This window comes from Malaclemys terrapin, chromosome 1 (assembly GCF_027887155.1).
Source record: "Malaclemys terrapin pileata isolate rMalTer1 chromosome 1, rMalTer1.hap1, whole genome shotgun sequence".
Lineage (NCBI taxonomy): Eukaryota > Metazoa > Chordata > Testudines > Emydidae > Malaclemys > Malaclemys terrapin.
The window spans coordinates 218,008,421-218,035,461 of record NC_071505.1 but is presented as its reverse complement, the minus strand read 5'-3'; the positions used below and the strand labels follow the sequence as shown (position 1 = coordinate 218,035,461).

The window sequence follows — 27,041 nt, the reverse complement described above, 5'->3', positions numbered from 1 at the left end:
CCAGCTTGGTAAATTTCAATAGACTCTTCTTTCCTTAGTTCCCAGCTATTTTTCATAGGAATGCTGGAATTGGCTTCTCAGAGGATTTGCTCATATAGTTCAGTTTCCTATCTCCAACGGTGACCAGAGCCAGATCCTTTAGAGTAAGTACCCAAACTCCATAATGGACAACTGTAGTATAACCTAGCCATAGGGGTAGTTTCTTCCTTGCTCTGGTTAGTGGTTGGCTTATGCTGTGGGACATAAAGGTTTATAGCTCTTATATTTGTCCTATCTAATATTCAGAGATTCATAGATTCTAGGACTGGAAGGGACCTCGAGAGGTCATCGAGTCCAGTCCCCTGCCCGCACGGCCCCAGACTCATATTAATGTGGAGTTCTCAGTGATATATCTTTTTTAATCCTACTGAGCGCTCGTTCTGGATGCAATCTTGTGATAATGAGTTCCACTGTCTAATTAAGCATTCTGTAAGAGGAAGTATTTCCCTAAATTTTGCTTTTCAGTGTTATTGAATGATCCCTTGTCCTTGTTATGAGAAGCAGTAACTAGAAGCATGAGACCTACCTTTCTTATAACATGCATTATTTAATATACCTTTATCATAACCTTTTTGATTAGTCTCCTAATAGTCCTGATCATTTCAATCTCTTCTCACTCAGAATGACCGCACCATACCTTTAAGCAGGGAGGAAGTTGTCCGGCTGGCCGAAGGAAGGGGAACAGTGCTTTTTGGCTGCGGTGGGGGGGGGGGGAGAGGGAGAGGTCAGAAACTGCTGCAAAACGGGGAGCAGGGGTCAGCCTGGTGATGCAGACTCATCCCCTGAGAACTGGAAGGGTGGAAAGATTTAAAACAGGCAGCCCTGTGTGGTGACGCCCCTTTTTACATGGAGCAGACTGAGGCAGTACCCTGCCTCCCTCCCTTTTAGGTGGTGAAATACCAAGACCTGCTGTGGGCATAGTGCTAGCTGCCCCTTTTTAGGGGGCTGGGAAGGAATTTTTCCCTCACCATCAGATTGGCCTGGGTGGAGTGTGTGAGTGTGTGGTGGGGGGGTCACCTTCCCCACAGTGTGTTTGGGGAGGGCTCTGTTAAGTTGTGGCATGAAGGGAATTAGGCTGTATGTTGCAACTCATGATGTAAGTGTGGGGTGGATGTCCAGTGCAGGTACTCCACAGGGAAGGTACAGTGACCAGATGAAGGCCTTGGTAAAGGACTTAGAAAGGAGGTGTTGGTTAGAGCAATGGAATGGGGTGGGGGGCTCCTATGACTGGAGCCAACCCCCCTTTCCTAGCCCACCTTAACCTTCCTATGAGGGAAGTAGATGGTAAGGTCCCAGCAATGGGTTGGCTGAAGGACCTGGATGGAAAAAGAGTGGGGGCTGGGGAAAGCCCACTGGGGAGTTATTGAATGAACATGGGGTTACCTGCACTGTACACTTTTATCTGCCAGGTAGTTCCAGACATCTAATAATAAAGTTACAGCCTGATTCAAACCATATCAAGTGTCGCCTGTCCTTTTGGTATAGCTGGACAATGACATGCGAAGTCTTTCCAGGCTTTTCCATGTCACTGTCAAATCTGTATTGCATTAAAAGTAAAATCTAGACTCTGCTAAAGATTGAGAGACATGCCCCACTGCAATGTGTAGAGTCCATGTGGTTAAAAATCAGTGTTCACAAACTTTATTTATAATGCTACTTAGCCATCCACTTGGGACCTTCTGAAAATAACTGTATAGAACATTCTGATCAAATATGATACAAGTCTATCCCGTCAGAAAATCCATACAAAACCAAGGCTTTGTTTCTATGCATTAGCCTTGAATTAGGTTGCATCTAAAATTCTGTGTTTTCCATTCTGCACAATTAAAGTTCATTCCACAAAATACATTTACCTAGTTATTTCTAGCTTGTGCATTTTCTTCAGTGTCTAGAAATGGCCTAATGAGCCTGTATATTCACAAACATAATGGAAACAAGTTCAAGTGTTTTCAGAATAAGAATGATATGTAGAACTAAGGTGGGGGACTGCAAACGATAGGTTGTGATCTGCTGAGATGTCATGAGGCCTTGTAAAGTAGGAAATAAAGGAGGTGGTGATTTATCAGCTATCAGCACTAGCAGCAGACTGGGTCTCTCTCTCTACGGTGCCTCCTGCTGTCTTTAGGACAACAGGAGCTGTTGCAAAGATGGAGACATCATGCTGCAGCTAGTCTAGCCAACTGAGAAAAAAAAAGGGAGCCAAAGATAGGTCCCCTAGGTTGAAGAGGTTGAATATCTCCAGCTGTTGCCCATTGCACGCTGGGGAATGAGAAGATTTTGCCTCTGTCTTCCTCATCAGATTTTTGATAAACACATCATGAAAGGAGAGGAGCTCTTACACTAAAGTGAAGGGGGCTCATATAGTAGCTAGATAGGCTACATGGATGTATGTGTGGACAGTCATTAAACCTGCAAGAGACCAGAAGAAGATACGAAGGGGGGCACTGGGCAGAGAAGAAAGAGTAATGTTCTCTTCTAAGCTACCTTCTCTTCCTCAGTTCAGCCTCCAGCTGGAGGGGAGGAAAGCACCTGTTGAGAGGAGTTGGGGCTGTGGAGTGGGTGGGGGGAGGGAGAAACCCTTTGGGCTGTGGTGGGAAAAAGAATAGAGATGTGAGGAAGCAAATTTACTTACAGATCTTCAGATCAAATGTACTCATGAGTGACTTGAGTGGGCTTTTGAAAAAAGTAATGTTTTCATGAGGAATGGGAACATGATTCTTTCAACACTATCATCTCTCCTTTCACTCGGGGCCACATCTTGGGGGATCACCTCTGATTCTTCCACCTCCCTTGTCTACACTTTCATCCATGTTCCAATCCTGCTGCTTTTCCTTTTATAACATTTCTAACCTTTTTTTCCCTCTCCCCCCACATTAAAACACACAAAGAAGCACAAAGCACACAACAAAATTCCCACTGACACCCTAACATAGAATCTGAACTCAGACCTTAGACTTTGCCCATATAACATCAGACAGCAGCCCAATGCACATGTTTACAACAAACTAATGTTAATGATCAGGGTGGTATTATGGTTTTAGTGAATTACAGGAATTTGGTGTGTGCAGTGTTTGTCTTTATATGCTGAAGGACAAGAGAGTTGCAGGTGGAGCTCCATGTCTGTGCAACTGGTTGCCACATGTGGGTGTTAAGGTATTATGTTAAAAAAGCTTCCTTTGCATGGATATTTCCTTGCTGTCAAGTGATTGTATCAGCAGGTCCTTAAGCATCCTGAACTATAATCAAAGGTTTGGTTGTTGGAACAACATTCGGTTCAAGGCGTTTTTTAGGAAGGGAAAGTGTTGTGAACCTGACAAATATGTTTACAAAATAAAAATTAAAGTGAAAATGAGACCTTATGCAAAATATATCTTCTGCAGCTGTGAGGAAAGAAGCACTTAAGTGTTACTGTAGCCTGTGCTTTAAAAAATGGAAAGTCCTTTTGAATATCTCTTTACTGCTTGACTGGTCTCATGTCATAGCATAGAGAAAAATACCATAAACAATAAAAAAGCACTGAACATATTTATGTTGAGGGTTCCTTTCCCTCTTGTAATCTGGGATTGTTTACCTCACAAATACTCATTTTCTCCCAAATCCCATTTGGAATGAGTTCATGATGCAGTGATCTTACCATGAAAGTTACCCTGCGTTTCAGCAGCTCCACAGAATTCCTAAAAGTTGTGCTCAGCAAATTGTAGCTGGATGGTGAGGATAGCCCTGTGTTTAAAGCACTAGTCTGATAGGCAAGAAAGCTGGTTTTCTATTCCCAGCTGTGTTGCTGACTTTCCATGTGGACCTGGGTCAGTTGTTTAGTAATAATTTCTACCTTGGTTTTCCCATCTGTAAAATGGGGCTAATAGTACTTTCTAGTCATGCAGGGATAATATGAGGCATAATTAACGTTTGTAAATTACTGTAAGACCCTTGGTAGGAAGAGCTATAGAAATTCTGAGCATTATTTAAATCAGTGGTTCTCAAACTTGGGCCGCCGCTTGTTCAGGGAAAGCCCCTGGCGGGCCGGGCCGGTTTGTTTACCTGTCGCATTCGCAGGTTTGGCCGATGGTGGCTCCCATTGGCCGTGGTTCGCCGCTCCAGGCCAATGGGGGCTATGGGAAGGACGGCCAGCACATCCCTCGTCCTGCATTACCCATTGGCCTGGAGTGGCGAACCGCGGCCAGTGGGAGCTGCAATCGGCCGAACCTGCGGATGCGGCAGGTAAACAAACCGGCCCAGCCCACCAGGGGCTTTCCCTGAACAAGCGGCGGCCCAAGTTTGAGAACCGCTGATTTAAATAACCACTAAGTATAGTCTACTCCCTCCCAATGTGATGTTCTTTTATGCAGGAGTTTTTATTTCTCTGGATCTTCTTCTGGATTGGTGGCCTGATTTTTAATTTGTTTGTTTTTCATCACACGCATTGTGGACTCATAATGGCAGGTGAGTAAATGTCAGCTTATGTGAGAAGCATTTACGAGGGTTCACCAACAAGGCAAACACTTCACTGCAGCGCTAATAAAGAATGATAGTGGAAGTGTTACTGAAATTCCTGACATCTATTAATAACTTATCAGCCATAAAGATATCTTTTAAATATAGCTTTGAAGTTTTTCTCTTCTAGCCATGTGTCACACCTCTCTTCAATCTGCTAGCAGGGTCATTATTTTTAAACAACAATTTTTCAGACATACTTATCCTTAATATATACATTATAATAAATATATTCTTACCAGGGTGGTATGTTCTACAATTCTGCATAGCGATACAAGACTCTTCTTTTGGTCCATACAGGAATTAGAACACTGCATGTTGCTGCTAACTCTGATGATTTATTACGGAAGATGTGGCTTATACATTTCAGCTGGCTACCAGAGAGGTGGGTGAGAACCTTTTCTCTGGTCAGAAGGAACTAGAGGCAGAAAGAGATTGGTGCTGCAGGAACCCATAGGGCCAACTGGTGTTGCCGAGAAAACTCAGGGTGAGGTCCTGCTGTTGTTGTTTGATTTACCAATAAAACCAGTACCTCGAAAGTAGGGTGGGCATGACACCTGCTCACAATTAACATTTGTCATCTTCTGTACCAAAATTAGCGTGTCCTGTGAATAGAATTTTCTAGTAAACAAATGTGAGTGTTTTAAAATGTCAGGAAAGAATTGTGATTTCAAAACCTGAGGTACATGATTTAAAACTCTGTGCAGTGTGTTTTCTGAGCTTCTTTAAAGTGTTGAGAGTTAAAGAAAGAGTTAAAGTGACTCAGTACATTGCTGGTAAAACTTCAGGCCTTCACTGATCCCTGAGGAGGCAAAAGGGAGGCAGCTTGTGCCCAATTCCAGGGCAACCAAAGCCATTTTCTTACCTGGCACAGATTAGGTCAGCCCTGACATTCTTCTGAGTTACACTTTGACTGCAATAGCCATTGCAGAATTACCTGGACATAAGAATGCCTTGGCCCATTCCCCTTATGCACTCGACATACCTCCCACACACACACACACACACCAGTCCATGCCAGCTCTGGCTTGTCCCTGGGCCTACTGTGGGGAGCGAGGCACAAAGCTGACTCTGTGACATCCTTGGAGGAACTCTTGCACCAACAATATTTGGTTACCCTTTATGCTGGCACTGCAGGGAAATGGTGAATCATATTGGTGAGCAAAATGTCTTTCTTCTTCCTTAGAATCATAGAATCATAGAATATCAGGGTTGGAAGGACCTCAAGAGGTCATCTAGTCCAACCCCCTGCTCAAAGTAGGACCAATCCCAGCCAGGGCTTTGTCAAGCCTGACCTTAAAAACCTGTAAGGAAGGAGATTCCATCACCTCCCTAGGTAACCCATTCCAGTGCTTCACCACCCTCCTCGTGAAAAAGTTTTTCCAAATATCCAGCCTAAACCTCCCTCACTGCAACTTGAGACCATCACTCCTTGTTCTGTCATCTGCTACCACTGAGAACAGTCTAGATCCATCTTCTTTGGAACCCCCTTTCAGGTAGTTGAAAGTAGCTATCAAATCCCCCCTCATTCTTCTCTTCTGCAGACTAAATAACCCCAGTTCCCTCAGCCTCTCCTCATAAGTCATGTGCTCCAACCCCCTAATCATTTTTGTTGCCCTCTGCTGGACTCTTTCCAATTTTTCCACATCCTTCTTGTAGTGTAGGGCCCAGAACTGGACACAGTACTCCAGATGAGGCCTCACCAATGTCGAATAGAGGGGAATGATCACGTCCCTTGATCTGCTGGCAATGCCCCTACTTATACAGCCCAAAATGCCATTAGGCTTCTTGGCACAAGGGCACACTGTCGACTCATATCCAGCTTCTCGTCCACTGTAACCCCTAGGTCCTTTTCTGCAGAATTGCTGCCTAGCCACTCGGTCCCTAGTCTGTAGCAGTGCATAGGATTCTTCCAACCTAAGTGCAGGACTCTGCACTTTGTCTTTGTTCAACCTCATCAGATTTCTTTTGGCCCAATCCTCTAATTTGTCTAGGTCCCTCTGTATCCTATCCCTACCCTCCAGTGTATCTACCACTCCTCCCAGTTTAGTGTCATCTTAGTAAAACAGTAGCCCAGGGAGCGTAGAAAGGAGAAGCAATGGAAACACCTACTAACTCCATATGTAGTACGTGAGTAACTGGGGATCTACCACAGGACATTGTGACTTTGTGTTCTGTGAGATGGTATGTACTCTCAGCAAGTGGCCAACCTGCATTGACAACCCAATATGTTTGATGTAACAGCCCAGGTCTGCCACTTTGCAAGTAGAGGTCCTTCACCAAACAGGGAGGGCAGAGAGTGGGTGGCTTCTCTCAAGCCTTATTTGCTCTGAGAGTTTGTGCTACATTATAATGAAGTTGTACGGCAAACATCAAGTAAGCTTAAGCTTTCCTTGTTTGGGTGCAGCAGACTTGAACATGTCTTGCTCATGTGTGGTCAGATTCCCATGCAAACCATTTCCCCCAGCCCTGGTTACATTGCTGTGGTCCTACAGTTCCTAAGACAACTCTTCATTGAGGGAACTGCAAAATCCTGCTCAGAAGCTTACAGCTGTAGTTTTGATGCATCTGAAGAAGTGGGTTTCTTACCCATTAAAAGCTTATGCCCAAATAAATGTGTTAGTCTTTAAGATGCCACCAGACTCCTCGTTGTTTTTATAGCTGTACTTTTGGATTGCCTCCATCTGTGGAGAGGAGCCCCTGCAGACACTTTTACAGCTTGGTGATATTCAGATACAGGCTTTTCCAATCCAGAGGGAAGAAGCTCGTTAAGCTGGAACTTTGGCTGCAGGAAATACAGATTATTATCACACACCTGGTATGTTTAGCAGCAGCCAGTGGGTTAGGAACAAGGATCAAATCTTGAAGCACGGGCCTCTCTGTTTAATCATGCATTTCTGTCATGCGGGGGGAACGGGAGGGGAGCTACTAAGAACCCAGCCAAGGGATCCTTATGCCACAAAAAATGACTTATTTATTACTCTGGAATGTGGAAGGGAGAAAATAGATGTATCCCCTACAAATGAATGCATAGTTGACGGACCTCTGCACAACAGGCACCAAACATCCTTCATGGAGGAGGAGCCTGCGCACGCCTCTCATCAGCCTCAGCAATTGTCATGGTCAGGCCACCTATGCTAGATACCTGGCCCTGCAACATTGGTTGCCGCTGAGGGTTCCTTCCTTGAGCCTGGCTTTGAGGTAGCACAGTTTCAAGCAGACAAAGCCCTTGGTAATAGAGTAGTAGAGTTCAGATGAAAATATTATAGTGCAGATCAGAAAGTAGAGGTGAGAATGGAGTTTTACCCAAAGTTTGCCACTTGCAGACAAAGCCCTATCACTTGGCTCTGCTTCCAAACATCCAAATCCCTGCCAATCTGAACCGTAATTCAGCAGGCTACTTTATATCCCTAACAGCATGGGAGACCACTGCTTTCTGATCTGCTGTGTTAGCATCAGTGTTTCAGAAAGTGATTCTGGTCAATCGGCATCATCAGAGAAAATGAATATAAAGTGTGGTGCTATCTATTCTGTTCTACCCTGGCTGCAAGTGCATAGTGGTCATTAGCACTTCTGGGAGTTACGCATGCGCACTGAGGGGGAAAATATACTCCCTGTCAATTGGTTTTCTGCTTCTTCATTCCAAAGGCTGAATTTATTCTCTTTAGGTTTGTAAATACAGCTGGATCATAATTAACTTTAATTAAAAAACAGAAAAGAAAGAAGTTTCTGGGTCAGACATCTCAGACTATCCAGGACAATTAGAACTTGATTACAAATACTGCTCTGAAATTGAAAAATGAATTGATTGAGTCATTCAACCCAGCATAATGTGAACAGGAAAAATATCATGTCAGTTGGTTGTTTTGGGTCTGCTTTGGGTTGTTTGGGCCTGGTTTGATCTCAGAGGCATGCAATCCAGGATGCAGACCATTGGCCAGTTAGTTCAATTGTGTGGTAATGCAAGCCACTCCTGTTTGTCAGTCTTTTTTTCCAAATATAGGAAGAGTATAATTTGATAGGATGCACATTCAGATACTTTTTGTCACATGATTTTATCTAAAAACTACCCACAAAGAACACACTTGCCTGGCTTACATGCTTTGATCTGATGAAGGTAGCAATTCTGAATATAATGCCAAAAGTATCAGACAGGCTTACATCTAAGGATGATGCTTAACCCTTCCAAAACCATAAGCGTGTGCTGAAGTAGCAGATTAGGAAAACAGTATGTGTGGACAAGAGTGAGCATAATGTAATGGGGCATCTGATTTCCCATGCTCAATTGTTTAATCTGATGTTGTTGTTAGTGTTGGTAGGGCAATTGTCACTAACCAAAGGACTTGTTTAAGTTATCTATTACTAACACGGAGAGACTGACAGTCACAAAAATAAGCAAATGCCTTTTATCTCCAAATTATGCCTTGGAGGAAGTCTACAACTTAGGGAAGAGGAGGAGCAGAACGAGAGGGAAGAAATACATGAGTCTTTTGTCTAATCACAAACAGAAGAGATCAAGAGTTAAAAAGCGTATTGCCCTAGGCATACTTTTTTCTAATTTTAGGTTCTTGTTGTTTGGTTCAGTGAACTGGATCACTTTTAATGGTTCGCTTAGTTGTGACTACCATAGAAACTACAGTATGGTAAATGTGGGTTAGAATGTACTGTAGTTACCTGAACAATAGCACTATTTTTGTGCTATCGAGTAGAAAAAACAATAAATGCATGTACACATACACACACCTGGTATCAGTCACAACAACTACATTGTCAGTTGTCAATTGTGTGGTTATTATTTGGCTTATATGGAAGAATGGGGTTCACTGATTCTGACTTCTCATTATTTGAAAACAGCCATGCACGAGGTCATTCTATTCAAAGGTCAAAGAATACTAAGATCTGGAGCAATTCTGCCCAACCAGGTAGCAAATATGACAGCATCCTAGCTGGCAGCAGCTGAGTTGAATGAAGATTATTACTCACCTCAGATGAACCAATCAGCTAGAATAAGTAAATGCCACATATTCTGCTTGGTTCTTCAGGGGAAAATAAAGAATGTTCTGGACTTCAGTTAATATCCATTTTGAATAAATTAAACTTCAGAAATTAGTGACCACAGCAAAGAGATTTACTGATGTTTCTGATGCAGCCATTCAGAATGTATATAACAATGCATGTACTGATTTCTTGTTCCAGTGAATCTTAAAAATGTTTAAGTATATTATCTCTCAAGATAAATACTGGCCTTGATCTTGGTCAAATTGTACCTCTCAAGTTAATACATTTTTGCAGTGGAAGTTAGTGTCAGCATGTTGCTCTGTGTATGATTTTTAACAATTGTGTTTTTGTTTCAAAATCCTATTAGCGGTCTTTGTTTCCTGAAGCATACCATGGTGTTGTATCTTCTATTTCACCTTTCAGAGTTGTTTTCATCAGTGGTCATTCTACCCATGTCCATATCTACCTAGGAACTTAAAATTTAGGGCCCACATTTTCATATGTGAGTACCTAAATAAGTGTTGACTTTATTGAGAGCGAGGGTGTTTGGCACTTCTGAAAATCAGTTTAAGTTCTTATGTTTAGGCAGTTCTTGAGTGTTGTAGCTATCTCTGCTGTGCACACTACACTGATTTACAAGAATTTTAAAGTTAAAAATTGCAACTATCATGCTCAGGGGGAACATGCCCAGGAGGACTCTGGTAGCACAGCTGCAGTGGAGCTGCACTGCTGGAAAGAAAGGGGTCTTCTGAGGGCTAGAGTTGGTGTGGAGGTACAGGATCTACACCATGGATGGCCCTGTCCTTCCATCATCCTCCTGCAGGATCAGCCAGGTTTGGGGGTAGGCCCCAGCACACCCAATGGAACAGAACTCTGTAAGTGATCTTCATGGAGATTTCCTCACAGAGTTCCATCCCATGAGTTTTAATATTGGAGGAGGTGGTCTAGGCTAAAGCATTTACTAAGGCAAATTCAGTATATACTTGATGCCAAAGTTCAGTACTGGCATAAGTAGGTACCACCTTATTGTCTTCAGTTATGCTTCATTTTATGCTGGCTATCACCCAGAGAATCTGGCTTTTGAAATTAGAGGGTACAAATGACAATCTGGAAAGTATTGCAAAGACAGTGACTAGCACAATATATCAGGGAGGTTAGGAACATGGACTTGAATTAACAAAATAAGATTCAGATTGGGAAAATGCATGTTAATACATTAGGCCCAAAATAAGTACAGTTACTATGCAGGAGATACTTAGAAAATAGTAAAGCCAAAAATGATCTGAAGTGAGAATGGGCAGCAAAACAGATATTAGCTTGGGTGGCAAGCTGGTCCCTCCTTGAGGGCCCTCCTGTGGCAGGCCATGGCACAACAGGTGTACCTATCTCTGTCCCCATGGTTCAGCCTTAAAAGAAATATAATCTCTCTGTGTCCAATTTAAAAGCCCGCTTCCAGGTATAATTTATTCCTGTGCATGTACAATCGTTCACAGAACCCTCGTGATAAAACCAGTCTTCCAAACCCCCAAACTACAACTGGTACAATCACAGCCATTTTCCATGCCCTCTCCCAGGGCATAATTTCCAGCTCACCCTCCCATGAGTCCATCTCCAGTCTGTTCCCAGACACTTTCTGCCTTTGTTCCAGGGCTACACTCTCCAGAACATCCAACTGAGAGCTCCCAGATTTTCTTCTTTCCTGCAACTCTTGCCTGGTAGGTAGCCCCAAGTCAGGAATCCCATGACTAAGACATCCACTCACTCAGTCAGGCATCCCTACCTGTGAATCCTGTCCCTGCCCAGAGAACATCCCCCCTGGATCAACTCTTGCTCTGGGCTCAATTTCATACAGCCCTCCATTCCGGCCTGCTTCCTGCCTGAGTCCTACCCTTCCAGCATCAATCCTCCTGAGTTGGGCTCAGCTTCTCCTACCCAGGTTATCCTATCCTATCTCCTAGAACTGGAAGGGACCTTGAAAGGTCATCGAGTCCAGCCCCCTGCCTTCACTAGCAGGACCAAGTACTGATTTTTGCCCCAGATCCCCAAGTGGCCCCCTCAAGGATTGAACTCACAACCCTGGGTTTAGCAGGCCAATGCTCAAACCACTGAGCTATCCCTCCCCCAAGGTTGGTTCTTCCCAACAAGGTTCGTTCTTCCCCTTGTTTCTCAGGGTCTCTTCACAAGCTCTCCTGTAACTCAGCAGGGCTTCCCCAGCCTGGCCATTCCCAGGGCCGCCCAGAGCAGGGGGAAAGTGGGGCAATTTGCCCTGGGCCCCACAGGGGCCGCATGAGCCCTGGCCGAGAATCCCTTTCCTCACTCAGTGATGCTCTGAGTATGCGGCGGCAGCGGTATTTCGGTGGCGGGGGGCCCTTCAGTCGCTCCGAGTCTTCGGCAGCATTTCAGTGGCGGGGGACCCTTCAGCGCTGCCGAAGACGCGGAGCGACTGCAGGGCCCTCCGCTGCCAAAATGCTGCCACCGCAGACTTGGAGCGCCGCCCGGTGAGTACAAGCTCCCCCGCTTTGCCCCAGGCCCCCTGAATCCTCTGGGCGGCCCTGGCCATTCTTCCAAATCAACCTTTTGTTCTTCCTAACAGCTCTCTTCTCAGCTCTCCTCTCTGCTCCTGATTCTCCCCTGGGTCTCTGCTTTCCTCCTCAGGCAGCTCTCACCTGCCCTTCTCTGTCTATCTCACTCGGTCTATGGTGAGGCAACTCTTTCTTGTCCGTCTCCTTACTCTCCCTTTATAAGGTCCTGTTGCCTTCTTTTAACCCCACCTGGGAGGCAGTTTATAAATCACAGGTAAACTGAACACTGCTTCCTCTTAAAGGGGTCAGTCACCCTATGACAGCTTGCAAACACAGCTGACTGAAATTTTTCATTCATAAAGCTTTTCTGTGAGGAAAATATGGTTTCACTGAAACCAAAGAATTAAGCAAATTGTCAGTTCCAGTGGAAATTGTTGATTTTTTTGTGGAAAGAAACGTGGAAATGTAAATTTTCATTTCAAATTGATGTTTTGAAACAAAACAACAATTTTTGTTGTGTTGTCACACAAAATGTCATTTAGGTTTTTAAAACTTAAAAAGAAATGACATAAAATGTTACCATTTTGTACTGAAATGTTAATTGACTTAACTATTTTTGTTTAGTTTTGATCAAAAGTAACACCTTTCCAATTTGAAACTTTTTAGAATTTTTCATTCCATGACATTTTCCAATTTGGACCAGAAACTAATTTCAAAGTGTCAAAATTTCCCACTGGATGAAAATTCAGTTTTCTAAAAGTCTTGGCATGCAGTGTGAGATGCTGCAAAAACAAGACCTAACATGATTTTGTACTTCATATCACAAATCCAAGAGTATGTTCTTGATACGATTCTATCTAACAATACAGGTATTTATATGGTTCTCATCACTATATCATCTAAGCACTTACTATCATTAATGCAGTTACACTCACATCTCACCTGGGAGAAAGGGAAGTATCTTTAATCCCCAGTTTACCACCTACTGAACTGAGTCAGGGAGACTAAATGATTTGCCCAAAGTCACACAGGAAATCTGTCCTGAGCCAGAAATTGAACTTTAATCTGGATTGATCCATGAATGACAAGTCAGTGACAATGCCTTAACCACAAGATCCAAAACCATTCTTTCTCCCACATTCAACCAAGAAAAATGCTGCATTCAGTTTATGGCACTTGGATACATTTAGCAAGATATAAAATGGAGGAAATTCAGTGAATTAAAATTAAAATGATTAAGAGGTTGGGGGTTTAATTTGAGGAAACATTTTTAAGGGGCCAAATTCTGTGCTGACTTACAACTTAGGGAACTACAACCAAGTCAGTGGGTTTGCAGAAGTATGAGTCAGAGCAGAAATTAGTATAGTTTGGCCAAATATCAACTAAGAGAAAATAAGAAAGGTGTAAATGCTAACAAGGAAGAGGAATTGCACTGTCACATTTATTATGTTCAGCCTTATCGTGCCTGGTTCTTGGTGCAGACAGACCTCATTCTGAAAAACTTTCCTCATTAACTCATCCTAAAACATTTACAGAGCATCTGAATAATTTATATCATTTATGGTGTGATTGGTAGGGAGCCATTAACTCTCTAAAAAAGCCACTAGAGGGGAAGCTCTGCAACATAATGTACATGGCAATTGAGTGAGTTAAAGAAAGAAAAATACAAGAAATGCTTAATGGACTTTCTGAATGTGATAAAACTGAACAAAGCAACGGTTCCAAACATCAAATTCTAAAAATACTCTAGAGTAGGGCGAGCCAATGTGCTAAGACTTTTTAAAGGTTTTCTGGAGGTCATTCTTCAAAAAAACCAAACCTTTTCAATTACACTAGAGAGAGAGAAAATATTTCCTCAGAATTTGCAGTATTTCCTATATAAGGAATTACAGAAAATGCTGAGGTAAATTGAACTAGATATCAAGGGCAAAAGTGGAAAGTTTTCAAAGGTAACCACTGTGTTTTTTGTGTCCAGGAATTACCTTGGGGCATTAGCTCGCTGTAGACGGATAATAGCACAAGTAGGGAACAATCTCACCACATATGCAGACTGTGGCAAATAAACAGCTGGGATTGTGGGTATGGAAATCAAGGAGGCTGGAGAAATAGTGCTGTTTGGTGAAGAATAGGGCAGAACTGAAGGAAGAGAAAATAGACTTGTAGTGGAGGAAGCCCATAGGACCTCTTATGTTACTTTTTTCTTTATTTTTTTTCACCACAATGTGACTACTGTTAGTTAGTTTGTATGGGTCTGGAGAAGAAGTGAGTCCTTTAGAAGGATTTGAACAAGCAGAGGGAAAGGGCCTGACTGAGAGATTGTTCCATATATTGGGGAACTTGGAAAAAGGCACAAAGATTGATTTCAAAGCATTACATGGGGTTTTTAGCTACATCAGTCACTTTACTAGGATTGCATAGGTAAAATGATGCATAGTGCTTTGGAAATGAAGGGATTGATGTTACCCTATTATAGGACTTTTGCCTTTTTTAAATGTAGAATTACCTTGCGATTGCTTTCTTTTCCTCATGAGCACTGTGTAATGCAGAGGCATGGGACATAGAATTATATATCAGAGTGGTAGCCGTGTTAGTCTGTATCCACAAAAACAACTCGGAGTCCGGTGGCACCTTAAAGCCCAATAGATTTATTTGGGCATAAGCTTTCATGGGTAAAAAACACACTGAAAGTTTATGCCCAAATAAATCTGTTAGTCTTTAAGGTGCCACTGGACTCCTCATTGTTTTTATAGAATCATAGAAGATTAGGGTTGGAAGAGACCTCAGGAGGTCATCTAGTCCAATCCCCTGCTCAAAGCAGGACCAACCCAACTAAATCATCCCAGCCAGATGAGTCAATAGAGGGTAACACAAGTTAGGCAGCTATCAAGTATGCTGCTGTTACCACTCACGTGATTCCAGCTGAGCAAGATGGAGTTAAAATAATCCAGCTAGCTCAGCAACTGTGTGGATGCAATTTACAGCAGCACTACATAAGTGGCAGGAAGGCTAACTCAGGAGTTCCTTTATTATGTTGCCCTCAGTCCCTTATGCACATGAGCACAGGATTTTCTCAATCAGAAATGCTGATCCTTGGGGCTTCATGTCCCACAATGCAATGTCTCTGGCAGCACATTCCAGGTGTTTGTGCATTCCTAATATGATTACTAAGGTATTTTTACATGAAAACAAGCTGCACCTTTAAAGATGGTAACAAACAATCACAATGCCAATTACAGCTACGTTTTTGAAGAAATTATAGTGGCTTGATTATTAACATATGTCAGCCTGTGACCCATGTTTTCCAGATTGCCTGGAACACGGAGGGGGTTTACACTATGCTTTGCAGAATGCCTAAATACTGCTGCTCAACATTCCTACAAGGGTGTGGGCTGCAACTTCAAATACACATACTTTGCATCTAATTTAAATGTCTGGTTTCCTAACTTTATACCAGGCTACTAACCCCACCATATCTCACCCTACTGACATATCTAGTTTGGCCACTCTACCGTATGAGCGGCGAACATGACTAGACTCATACGTTCTGGGCAGCAGGTGAGCCTTCAGTGAATGCTAAGTAGCAATGCTCAGAATCTCTGAAATTCTCTGCATGCTGCCCAGTGTCATGCAGGACAAAGCCTTATATCCTTTCTACAATTCTTTAAATACACAATTTAATTCCTCTGCACATAGGACCTTCTAAGCCCTCCATGCATAGGGCCATCCTTAGCACACTGATATTAATGGAAATGCTCCGATAGACCACTATGGGTTTTCATAAGGCTGAAGCTGTTCATATGCAAAAACAGATGAAATGGGCATGCCCTGTTAGAAGTGTGAAAAGGTGACCAATAGCAAAGAAACAAAGTAGCTTTGATAATATGTGCAAAGAGGCCCACTGTAGAGAATTGGCCAATGTGTCTACTAAAAGTACTGAAGAGTTAGACAGATATGATGTGTCCTTACCTGTTCTGTCATTCACACAACTGTGAGTACTTATTGAGTGCAGATGTTCACTTTGCAGTATACTGTTCAGCCACTAGATGTGTCAGTGTGCTTTATAGTGTTCTAGACATAGTGTGGAGACAAAGCTGGAACTCATGCTATGTTGAAGTCTGTTTGTTTGTGTTTGTACTTGTAGATGTTTTCTGTAATATTAATCTCCTATTTAAGAAGAACTGTGATTCCATATGTGAGTCTTATCAGGCATTCTGTTTCTATTCTCTTTTAGGTCTCCTATGTAAAAGCTATTGACATCTGGATGGCTGTGTGCCTTCTCTTCGTGTTTGCTGCATTACTGGAATATGCAGCAGTCAACTTTGTTTCAAGGCAGCACAAGGAGTTTCTGAGGCTTAGAAGAAGACAAAAGAGACAAAACAAGGTACTGCTACTTTAAACTCACATTCTAAAACTTACTTTCCAGTGACTGATTACTCCTTGATAAAAGGAGTTGAAAACTTGCAACAGGTTCCATCTGCAGTTCATTACCCTTATAAATAGGTGTCAGTGGATTGGTCATTGATCCTGTGTGTCTCATTCTCCAACCAGACTTCTTGAGGCAATTGTGACTTCATGTGTTAAATACCAGATATATTAGGCTGTAGATATTTTTAATCTTCAATTTTTACACTACCCTGGATGCAACTTCATTGGTACCCAGGAAACTGGGAGTGCTACTGTAAACTGGGCATCATTTTTTGTTTTGTTTTACCTCTGTGCCTTCTAGACCTGCTGAAGCCAGAACCTTCCTGAGACTTGTCTAATGCTCCCACTGTACTGCTACTAGCATTGAAATGGAAGGTGTGTTTGTTTTTTTTAAATCTAGTATAGGAAAGACCACCATTCTGCTTCATTTGTACTGGTTGGAATTAGGAATGATTTCATTGAGTTCAGTGGAGTTATATGTGAAACTGGTAAGAGAGAGATCAGGACCAGGGATTGATCTTTCTTGTCCAGATTCTACTACTTTGCAATTTGTTGACCTATACAGACCTGAAATTGCTTAAAAACACAAACCAACAAAAAACAAAGGATCAAGTCATCCCATACCATTAACCTGAAACTTAGATCAGAAACTTGTTTTATCCTGAATACCAATCTGTGAGCATTTCCCATTTATTCAGGAAACAGAAACATCTTTCCTGAAGTTTTATTGTAATATAAGAGACATAAATACTTGGAAATAGGCCTTACATTCAATTTTAGGACAGCAGAGCTCATTCCCACAATTATAAGAACTTTGCATTATACAACTTCTTTATATCTAAAGCTGTCTCCAGTGCAGCTGGAAGCATGCTTCCTGGCATGGGTAGACAAACACACACTAGCTCTGCTCCAGCTTGTGCACTAAGTATAGCAGGGTAGCTGCCTGAGTGCAAGTCCACCCTGGCTGACTAACCTGAACCTCCGTCCATGCTACCCTGGCTACACTGCTATATTTAGTGCTCTAGATTCAGCACACTCCCAGCTGCATTTTAGACGTACCCTTAGTCATCACAGTAGGAACATTCAAGTTTAACCCCTGTGTTTGAGTTTATAGTAGGTTGTAGAAATGTATCAGGCAGGAAAGGGGCTGACAACAATGGCACAGAAATATTTGTGTTTGGAGAGTTTTGTTTAACAAATGAGCTGTAGTTAAGGAGTTACTGTGTTACTTAAGGGGTGGTCTTGGAAGGAATCCGGTCTTGTCCTCTGATCTAGTGCTATTGTCAGGTGAATAGAGATTCCCATTAAGATTCAATTCCTCCTGTAGGTATGTGTAAGATACAATTCCAAATCTGCAGGCATGTGTGCCAGAATTGCTGCCACTGGAGGCCTTTATTTCCAAGAGTAATGTGGTGGCAGCAGAAGCTGTTTTATTTGTATTGTAATTCCAGTTTGAGAAATACTGACTTCTCTGGAGGGGAATGAGTTGTTAACAGGCTAACATTAGCAAGTGACAGTACTATAACTACACAGGCCTAAAAGTGTGTGTATTGATCAGCAATAGCAGTAGTTATACAGTAGTTGTGCTACTCTTCTTTCTTCACACAACATACAGCCAACCTGTGGAACTCTTTGCCTGAGAATGCTGTGAAGGCCAAGACTATAACAGGGTTAAAAAAAGAACGAGATATGTTCATGGAGGATAGGTCCATCAATGGCTATTAGCCAGGCTGGACAGGGATGGTGTCCCTAGCCTCTGTTTGCCAGAAGCTGGGAATGGACGATAGGGGATGGATCACTTGATGATTACCTGTTCTGTTCATTCCCTCTGGGGCTCCTGGCATTGGCCACTGTTGGAAGACAGGATACTGGGCTAGATGGACCTTTGGTCTGACCTAGTATGGCCAGTCTTATGTTCTTATGGTCTAGGATCATTTGCTGTGAAGACCTGTCTTTACTCTTTGCTAATTTGATTCTTGTAAATAAATCAAATGTGAAAGATACAGGAAACTTTTTTTTTGTAATAAAAGAATATCAAATGAGACAAGGGCAGTTATCCATTTGGGTTGATTTTGCTTGACTTTCCTAGGAACCCTGATGCTAGTGTTTCACAGTGAGGAATAAAGTTTCTAAGACATCCTTTTTATTTTTTTATTTCCACTGTTATTTGTTTGTTTGACTTTCACAATGTATTTCTTTTTTAACTGATCCATGTGGTTTTGCATGATGGTCTTCTCTCGCTGTGCCATTCTTTCTTTCTTTCACTATTGTGCTATTTCCATTCTCACTACTGCTATCTGTTTTGACAATCTGGGGCCCAGCACAGACTCTGACTGTTGGGAATGAAAGCGTCCAGTCGGTGCGGCGCATGAATGGCTTGCGAAGTAAAGAGTCGTCAACGTATAGGAAAGTGAATCAGATTTACAATTCAAACTCAAGGGTAAAACCATAGAGAGAAAGAGGGACCAAGAGAGACACTTGGTGTGAAAACAGTGTCATAAACCAGCAGCACAGCTTGTTTTCATGGCATCACATGTAACCTCTTGTGTTCTCTTTACTAAATGCCACAGTGAAATATATAGTACTATCCCCAGCATGAAAAGCTGGTTCATGCTATACATTTTCACCTCTCATGCCCCATCTTTATACCCCCTCACCCCCCCCCCACTACATTCATGGTACTGTCATCACAAATTTTCTCAGGAAAAGTGCATTTTCATTGTGTAGCTTGGTTCCCCTGTAAATGTACTTACTGTATAGTGAGTGGAGACAGGAGAGTAGACAGTGCCTGGAGACAGAAAAAGCCTCTTTTATCTCATCTTTCAAATGAATGTATTCCAACAAAACTAGGTTCGTGTAGTGAAATGCACTTTGACATGACATTCATTCCTAAACCTGAAACCCTACAGTGTTCCTTCTCAGCATGCTCTGACTCTTGTTTATGGGGGTGTGAACACCTATGAATTAAAAAGAAACTGGTTTACTGATTTTTTTTTTCTTCTTCTTCTTCTTTTGTGAGGAACAGTTGGTCTGAAACCTTTTATATTTACAGTATACACCACCCAGAGCGAGTGTTATTTTAGCAGTTTTGCAGTAATGTACTGGCAGCTGATAGACCCAGATTATGGGTGAGAAGTGGGGGTAATAAATTCAGCGCTGGAAGGAGAAATCATTTTAGGGATATTGCTCATTATACAGTGCTGGTGGCTGACCTATAAAACTCTGGTGTTGCAGATAAAATGGAACCAGAATCTAAACCTCCCTGGAGTTGGTTTCCCAAAACAAAAACAGCTCATCTCTGCTCTAAAACTGGCTATTGTCTTATGCTTCTGACTCTGACTCAGTAAAAAAGTGATTTCAAGGGATTTTGCTGCATTATAAAAGAAGCATCATCAGAGCAGAACCCCACACAGCTCCTGGTGTGAGCCCTTTCTTCCATTTTCCCTGTATAAGTCAATAAGCTGATTGTTGTCAGGTGGAGCCAGTAGCCAGGCTGGATTCCATATGCAACCCAGAAGATTGAACAGTGGCATTGCAATGTGAACAGTGTTTTTGCCCTAGGTGTGACCATATTTATACATACACAGAACTGACAATAACAAGAGAATTGTCAGGTTCTCTTTACAAGGTAAAATTAATTGGTTTATACAGCAAACATAATGTGCATTCCTGGAAACCACACTCATTATAGCAAAACTAGTTGTAATAGGTGCTCTGCTGTGCAGTTCTTATAAACCTTTTGGAGACACCTAGATGAGGCCAGCATCGGGCCTGATTTCCCTTTTTCCTAAGGAAAATCCTAAGATCTCTCTCCTGAATTTGCATGATGTCATTGCCCCTACTGCACATAAGGCCAGGATCATTCACATAGAGGCTGTGTACCTCTGCTGTATTTTTGGCACCATTTTTTGGCAGGTTGGGCTCCAATGGAGTTGCATTATCAAGGTTTCTGTAGCCATGAACTGGGTCCAGAGAACAACCAAAATAGAAAGTGGACTGCTCTTAGGGAATCTTCACTGGGACAGTGGGAGGTGATGCATATTCCCCAGGGTCATACACCAGGCCTGCCACTTCCTCCCCGCAGCACCAGTTCACCAGGTGAAGATCTCCAGCAAGTTCCTGTAGAGATGCTGCCAAAGAGGCAGCTGATCACCCATCTGTACAGTGTAGATGATTGCCAAGCAGAGTGAAACATAGCTCTTGAACATAAGAACGGCCATACTGGGGCAAACCAAAGGTCGATCTAGCCCAGTATTCTGTCTTCCGACAGTGGCCAATGCCAGGTGCCCCACAGGGAATGAACAGAACAGGTAATCATCAAGTGATCCATCCCCTGTTGCCCATTCCCAACTTCTGGCAAACAGAGGCTAGGGACACCATCCCCTGCCTATCCTGGCTAATAGCCATTGATGGACCTATCCTCCATGAATTTATCTCATTCTTTTTTTAACCCTGTTATAGTCTTGGCCTTCACAACATCCTCTGGCAAAGAGTTCCACAGGTTGACTGTGTGTTGTGTGAAGAAATACTTCCATTTGTGTTTTTTAAACCTGCTGCCTATTAATTTCATTTGGTCACCCCTAGTTCTTGTGTTATGAGAAGGAGTAAATAACACTTCTTTATTTACTTTCTTCACACCAGGCATGATTTTATAGACCTCAATCATATCCTCCCTTAGTCGTCTCTTTTCCAAGCAGAAAAGTCCCAGTCTTATTAATCTCTCCTCATACAGAAGCCGTTCCATACCCCTAATAATTTTTCTTGCCCTTTTCTGAACCTTTTCCAATTCCAATATATCTTTTTTGAGATGGGGTGACAACACCTGCATGCAGTATTCAAGATGTGGGCGTACCATGGATTTATATAGCGGCAATATGATATTTTCTGTCTTTTTATCTATCCCTTTCTTAATGATTCCCAACAGCCTGTTCACTTTTTTGACTGCCACTGCACATTGAGTGGATGTTTTCAGAGAACTATCCACAATGACTCCAAGATCTCTTTCTTGAGTGGTAACAGCTAATTCAGACCCCATCATTTTATATGTATAGTTGGGATTACGTTTTCCAATGTGCACTACTTTGTATTCATCATTGTATGTCATCTGCCATTTTGTTGCCCAGTCACCTAGTTTTTAGAGATCCTTTTGTAGTTCTTCGCATCTGCTTGGGACTTAACTATCTTGAGTAGTTTTGTATCATCTGCAAATTTTGCCACCTTACTGTTTACCCTTTTTTCAGATCATTTATGAATATGCTGGTCCCAGTACAGACCCCTGATGGACACCATTATTTACCCCTCTCCACTCTGAAAACTGACCATTTATTCCTACCCTTTGTTTTGTATTTTTGAACCCATTACCAATCCATGAGAGGACCTTCCCTCTTATCACATGACAGCTTACTTTACTTAAGAGCCTTTGGTGAGGGAACTTGTCAAAGGCTTTCTGAAAATCTAAGTACACTATATCCACTGGATGCCCCTTGTCCACATGCTTGTTGACCCCCTCAAAGTATTCTAGTAGATTGGTGAGGAATGATTTCCCTTTAAAAAAAACTTGTTGACTCTTCCCCCAACAAATTATATTCACCTATGTGTCTGACAATTCTGTTCTTCACTATAGTTTAAACAAGTTTGCCCAGTACTGAAGTCAGGTTTACTGGCTTGTAATTGCCAGGATCACCTCTGGAGCCCTTTTTAAAAATTGGAGTCACATAAGCTATCCTCCAGTCACTTGGTACAGAAGCTGATTTAAATGATAGATTACAAACCACAGTTAGTAGTTCTGCAATTTCACATTTGAGTTCCTTCAGAACTCTTGGGTGAATACCATCTGGTCCTGGTCACTTATTATAGTTTAGTTTATCAATTTGTTCCAAAACCTCCTTTAATGATACCTCAATCTGGGACAGTTCTTCAGATTTATCACCTAAAAAGAATGGCTCAGGTTTGGGAATCTCCCTCACATCCTCAGCCATGGAGACTGATGCAAAGAATTCAGTTAGTTTCTCCACAATGGCCTTATCATCTTTGAGTGCTCCTTTAGCATCTCAATTGTCCAATGGCTCCACTGGTTGTTTAGCAGGTTTCCTGCTTCTGATGTACTTAAAAAATTGCTACTACTTTTTAGTCTTTGGCTAGCTGTTCTTCAAATTCTTTTTTGGCCTTCCTAATTATATTTTTTTACACTTCTTGGGACCGTGAGAAGGCTCATAAACATGTAGCTGGTTTGCTGGGTCATCATTTACTGCACTGATAGGCTTGGACAGAGTTTACAGTGAAATGCACATGCTGCAGTCAGAAGACAGTTTCTAAATAACCTGCAGAGGAAGGCTTACAAGGCCTCTTTCATTGAACTAATGGAGATCTCCTTTAATTGCCACTAGCTCTTGTTCCTCTCTATGAGGCAACTGCCAGAGCACACCATGAATACATACACAAATCCAGTCTGTTACAAACATATATACCATCAGCATAGGTTTACATGTGGTACATGAACAACAGAGTAATCAACTAGGTTCCTACACATCCTTAGTGGGGAGGTCTCTTAACTTTCATGCTTCACGCAGACATCCAGCTTTAAACAGAATGCACAGACATCTTGCTAACTCTCAGAATCTTCACTAGAGCCTCTCTTTATGGTTTCATAGCACTTCCTGCTTCCTCCCCTCTAGGCAGGGCTAGAGGAGAAAAACAGATTGTGATCTACAAGAGTAAAACCATGAGATGGGGCCTAAGGGGAAGAAAACTGCAACAGTTCCACTCATTGAGTTTTCTCTGAGGTCTTCTGTTTGTGGTGAAGGGATTGTCTGTCCATGGAAGAAACAGCAAGCATGACCTGCACATTAGAGATCCCCCAAGATCCACATATATCTGCATAGTTTCAAAGGGACCTGCTGGAGAGCCTGGACTTTCACACGCAGGCTCTGCATATCCACTTTACCTGTAGAACCCCTGAGACGTCTTACAACAGCTGCCTCCAGGTTCTCTATGAATAGGTCATCAGGAACCTTCCTATAGACTTTGATGATTGGTTCTATGTGTATTTCTCACCCTAAGAGAAATAGGATAATTGTAATTCTTCTGTGGAGAAGTGGCCCATGGAAAAGATACTATAGTCAGAGGTGGAGTTCCAGTGGAGAGCCAGGAAATATGAGCTTATTTAGCTTATGAGATGAGAGTTGGACCGAATCAGTACTTGGCTAAGTGATCTCCAAGGAAAACCTAGGTTGCTGCAGGAAGCAATATTGATAATCCAGTAAGTAGCTTTCCTCTCTCTGATTCAGTAGCGAACCAATGCCTCACCATTGCAATGGAGAGCATTGAGTTATTGGAGGGAGGTGTCAACTTTCATACAAAACCTGAGCTGCTCCTGACCATGTGTGATCATTAAAGAGCCCATTGTATTTTCCCAAGAATCAGGAGATTTCCCAGTATCTAAATTGCATTCTGGGTGATCACATTCTCTCTTTGCAGTTTCAGGTGGCTATAGTAGTCGCTTCCTGTCCTAAACAGTTGTGTAGTTTTCCGTACAGTGTTAAAAACCTGCAGATTTTATTCCATGAGTGATTATATTTAAGTGACAGGTGAAGTTCTTCAGCTATATTAAATATATTATTTAATTATACATTAAAATTAATTACATTTGTAAAGGAAATTTTGGAGACCATTTGCAGTGATATATATTGTAAATGTACTATAATTTTGTTTATTACATTAATGTATTACTTTGCAAAACTCCCAGATTGCTTGGCTGTGGAAGACTTGTTTTTTTTTTAGTATTATTTGTGATAATTACATGTAAGGTTTGCTTATATTTCCAAACAGTGTGATTCTAAGGAAGCATAAGAATTTAGTTTACATCAGATTTAATTTCCCCATTATAAAAGGAATACCACTTACATATATAAAAAGGAAACAAGGTGAAGGTAATAGGAATAAGTGGATATTTGCACTTTTGGATCTTACAATAGTGTTTTGTTCTCCTCTGTGTGTAAGTACATTGCAAAGAATTTGATAATTATTCCCCTAGCACTAATTTATATATTGTGGCCGCCATCTTGGCTAAAACCAGGGATTGAACTGGTGATTGGCAGCACTAAAAGCATGGCTTTTCGTGGCTTGAACTAAAGAGCTCAGCTCTGCAGTGGGAAGCTATAATGGACTTACATCCCCTGTGGATCGGGCCCAGAGGGATGTCTCTAGCCCCCACTAACCAGAGGGTTACATATAAATTGGCATGAGTGGGCACGGTTGGCATGTTCTACTCAGATTAGAGAATTAGGCCTGAGATTAAATTGTTACAGCAGAAAAAGGCAATCTTACTAAACCAGGACTGAGATCTTTAGTAGAGCAGAATAAAGGGTAAGTTTTGCGGGTGGGGTGGTCAGTTGATAGACAGGTGGCTGCAGTGCTCAAACACAATCAGTGTGACTAATTGTCAAGATAAAATATTTACTATCTATAACCTGAGAGAAAGTAAACACAGACTAAGGTTGTTTATAAAGAAGTGTCTTTTCTTGCATTGACATCTCTCTATCGGACCGCCGAATAATTCATTTTCTAAGGTTTCTTAGCCTTGTGTGTAGTAATAGTCAGCTCCTGAAGCCTGACTTTGCCTTTAAAACATTCAGTACTACTGTCCCCAATGGACATTTTTATACTCTAACATCCTTGTGTACAGCACTTTGTGGCCTAACATGCACAGTTTGCATTATGTAACATGCCGCATCATGTGAATAATGGAAGTGCTTGAGGAAAACCCTTTTTGCTGTGCTATTTTTGGCACTCACATAGCAAGCTCAGGCACGTGAGTTTCATTGTGAAAAACAAGAGTCCAACTCTGAATGACTTTCTCTCTCTTTAACCTCCTGTTTATGGATTAAAGAGGAAATAGGTTGTGTTGTAGATAAACACCCTAGAGATATTCTGGTAATTTTTCTTTCTGGAAGGCAATTACATTAGCACTGTACTGTAACTACACAGGAAGGCTAGCAGAAGATAAATACACCAAAATTGGTGTTTAGCTCTGAATTACAGTGAGACTTATACTACTGCATAGAGCCAGGTGAATAGTGGGGACAATCTATTGATAAATATGTTAGCTTAAATCAACTTGTGATTTCATCTGCCTATGCATGCCCTTTTTTGTGTGAATGGGGTATTTATGTGGGAATGAACATATTCACACTAGAAGGGCTTGCTCAGCTACTCTGTATTTCTTGTTTGTGTGTGTTACTCAGGGAGGGTCTCGAGATGAAGGAGAATAGGAGACTGAGAAAGCCAGTGATTTTGAAGCAAGGAGGGCTCTGAGCCTAGCGAATGAGTTTTGGTGGCTCCCACAACAGGAGAGGATGAAAAGGATAGCATGGGCTGTATCCCACAAGAGTTCCAGCCCCCACAAGTCTTCTAGGATGGGCTTGAGGTCTTTTGGGATTTAGCATGAAATTTAGAGCCATGATAGGAGCCTTGTTCTCAGGGCCACTTACTGTTTGTTGGTTTCTAGCAGCCAAAGAGGACCAGAGCATGCAGATCACATGAATCATAGGAAGCAGTCTGGCAACGACCAAACCCTGCTTGATTTTGCAGGACACATGGGTGTCTGGCTGCAGGGCTGCGACTAAGATCTATTGGGACAGCAGAACAGACTAACAGACCCACTGCAGCCACTTGATGCAGGGAAACATGTGTTGCTTATCCTGGACCAGGATGCAACTGAGGAGGTCAGGAAAGAGAGAAAAGAACAAAAGGCGAGGAAGGAAACCATGTCCAAAGTGGCATGGGATAAGGCAACTCATGGAGATGATGCAGTCCATTTCAGATGAGCTCGTTGCCCAGGTGCAACATGAGATTCCTGATCCTTGCTGCAGGGTCGACAGATTCTAATCACTAGCACTGGAGGCCACAGAGGTGCCAAACCAGATGCTGGTGGCCCTGTAGAATCTTGATTCCTAGAAGCAGTATCCATGGCCAAGGGATCACTAGCATCATGCACCTTTTTGGCTCACACAATGGCATTTGAAGAGTTTCAGACATTCTGGGGGGCTGTGGGTCTACCTAGGGCCTGGCTTATATCAGAACTCCATATCTGACAGTTCATGGTCTTGCTACATAGGCAGGGGCTGTCCCCACTGACAATAATAGCTAACCAGTTAGCTGAGTTGTCCTTTTATTGCAGGTCTGTGAGTCATCTAGACCACTGTCAGGGATTCATGGCCTATAGAATGCTGGAGAGTTGGGCCCAGGCTGCTGAAACATGAAGCAATGTCTACAAGCCAGTGACTTGTTGATCCTTAAGTAATTAGTTGAGGTTCTTCCTCAGATCTGCCTTTCAGGGGGTGAGGCTGAACTCTTCAAGGCAGCCTTTCTATTGGCGTTCTTTGGGGCCTTTCAGGTTAGTGAGCTGGTCCCTTCAGCCAAGGGAGTCTCTTCAGGGCGGACTCTTGAACTACACAACATGCAGTCGGAGGATGACTGTCTACAGCAGAGGTTCTTAAATGTATTTGCTCGCACCCCCCTTCTTTGTTTCTGGCGTATTTTAAGTAGGGTGACCATATTTCCCAAAGA

At 42.3% G+C, this 27,041-nt stretch overlaps 1 protein-coding gene across 6 annotated transcripts in view; it reads left to right on the top strand.

Moving 5' to 3' along the window:
• Positions 1-27,041, top strand: part of GLRA2 (glycine receptor alpha 2) — a 163,177-nt gene that overhangs the window by 106,433 nt on the left and 29,703 nt on the right. For all 6 annotated transcript variants that reach the window (XM_054016504.1, XM_054016503.1, XM_054016509.1 and 3 more), the window contains one exon: positions 16,282-16,431. In XM_054016504.1, the coding sequence (XP_053872479.1) occupies positions 16,282-16,431 (150 nt within the window). The remainder of the gene's footprint in view (positions 1-16,281; positions 16,432-27,041) is intronic.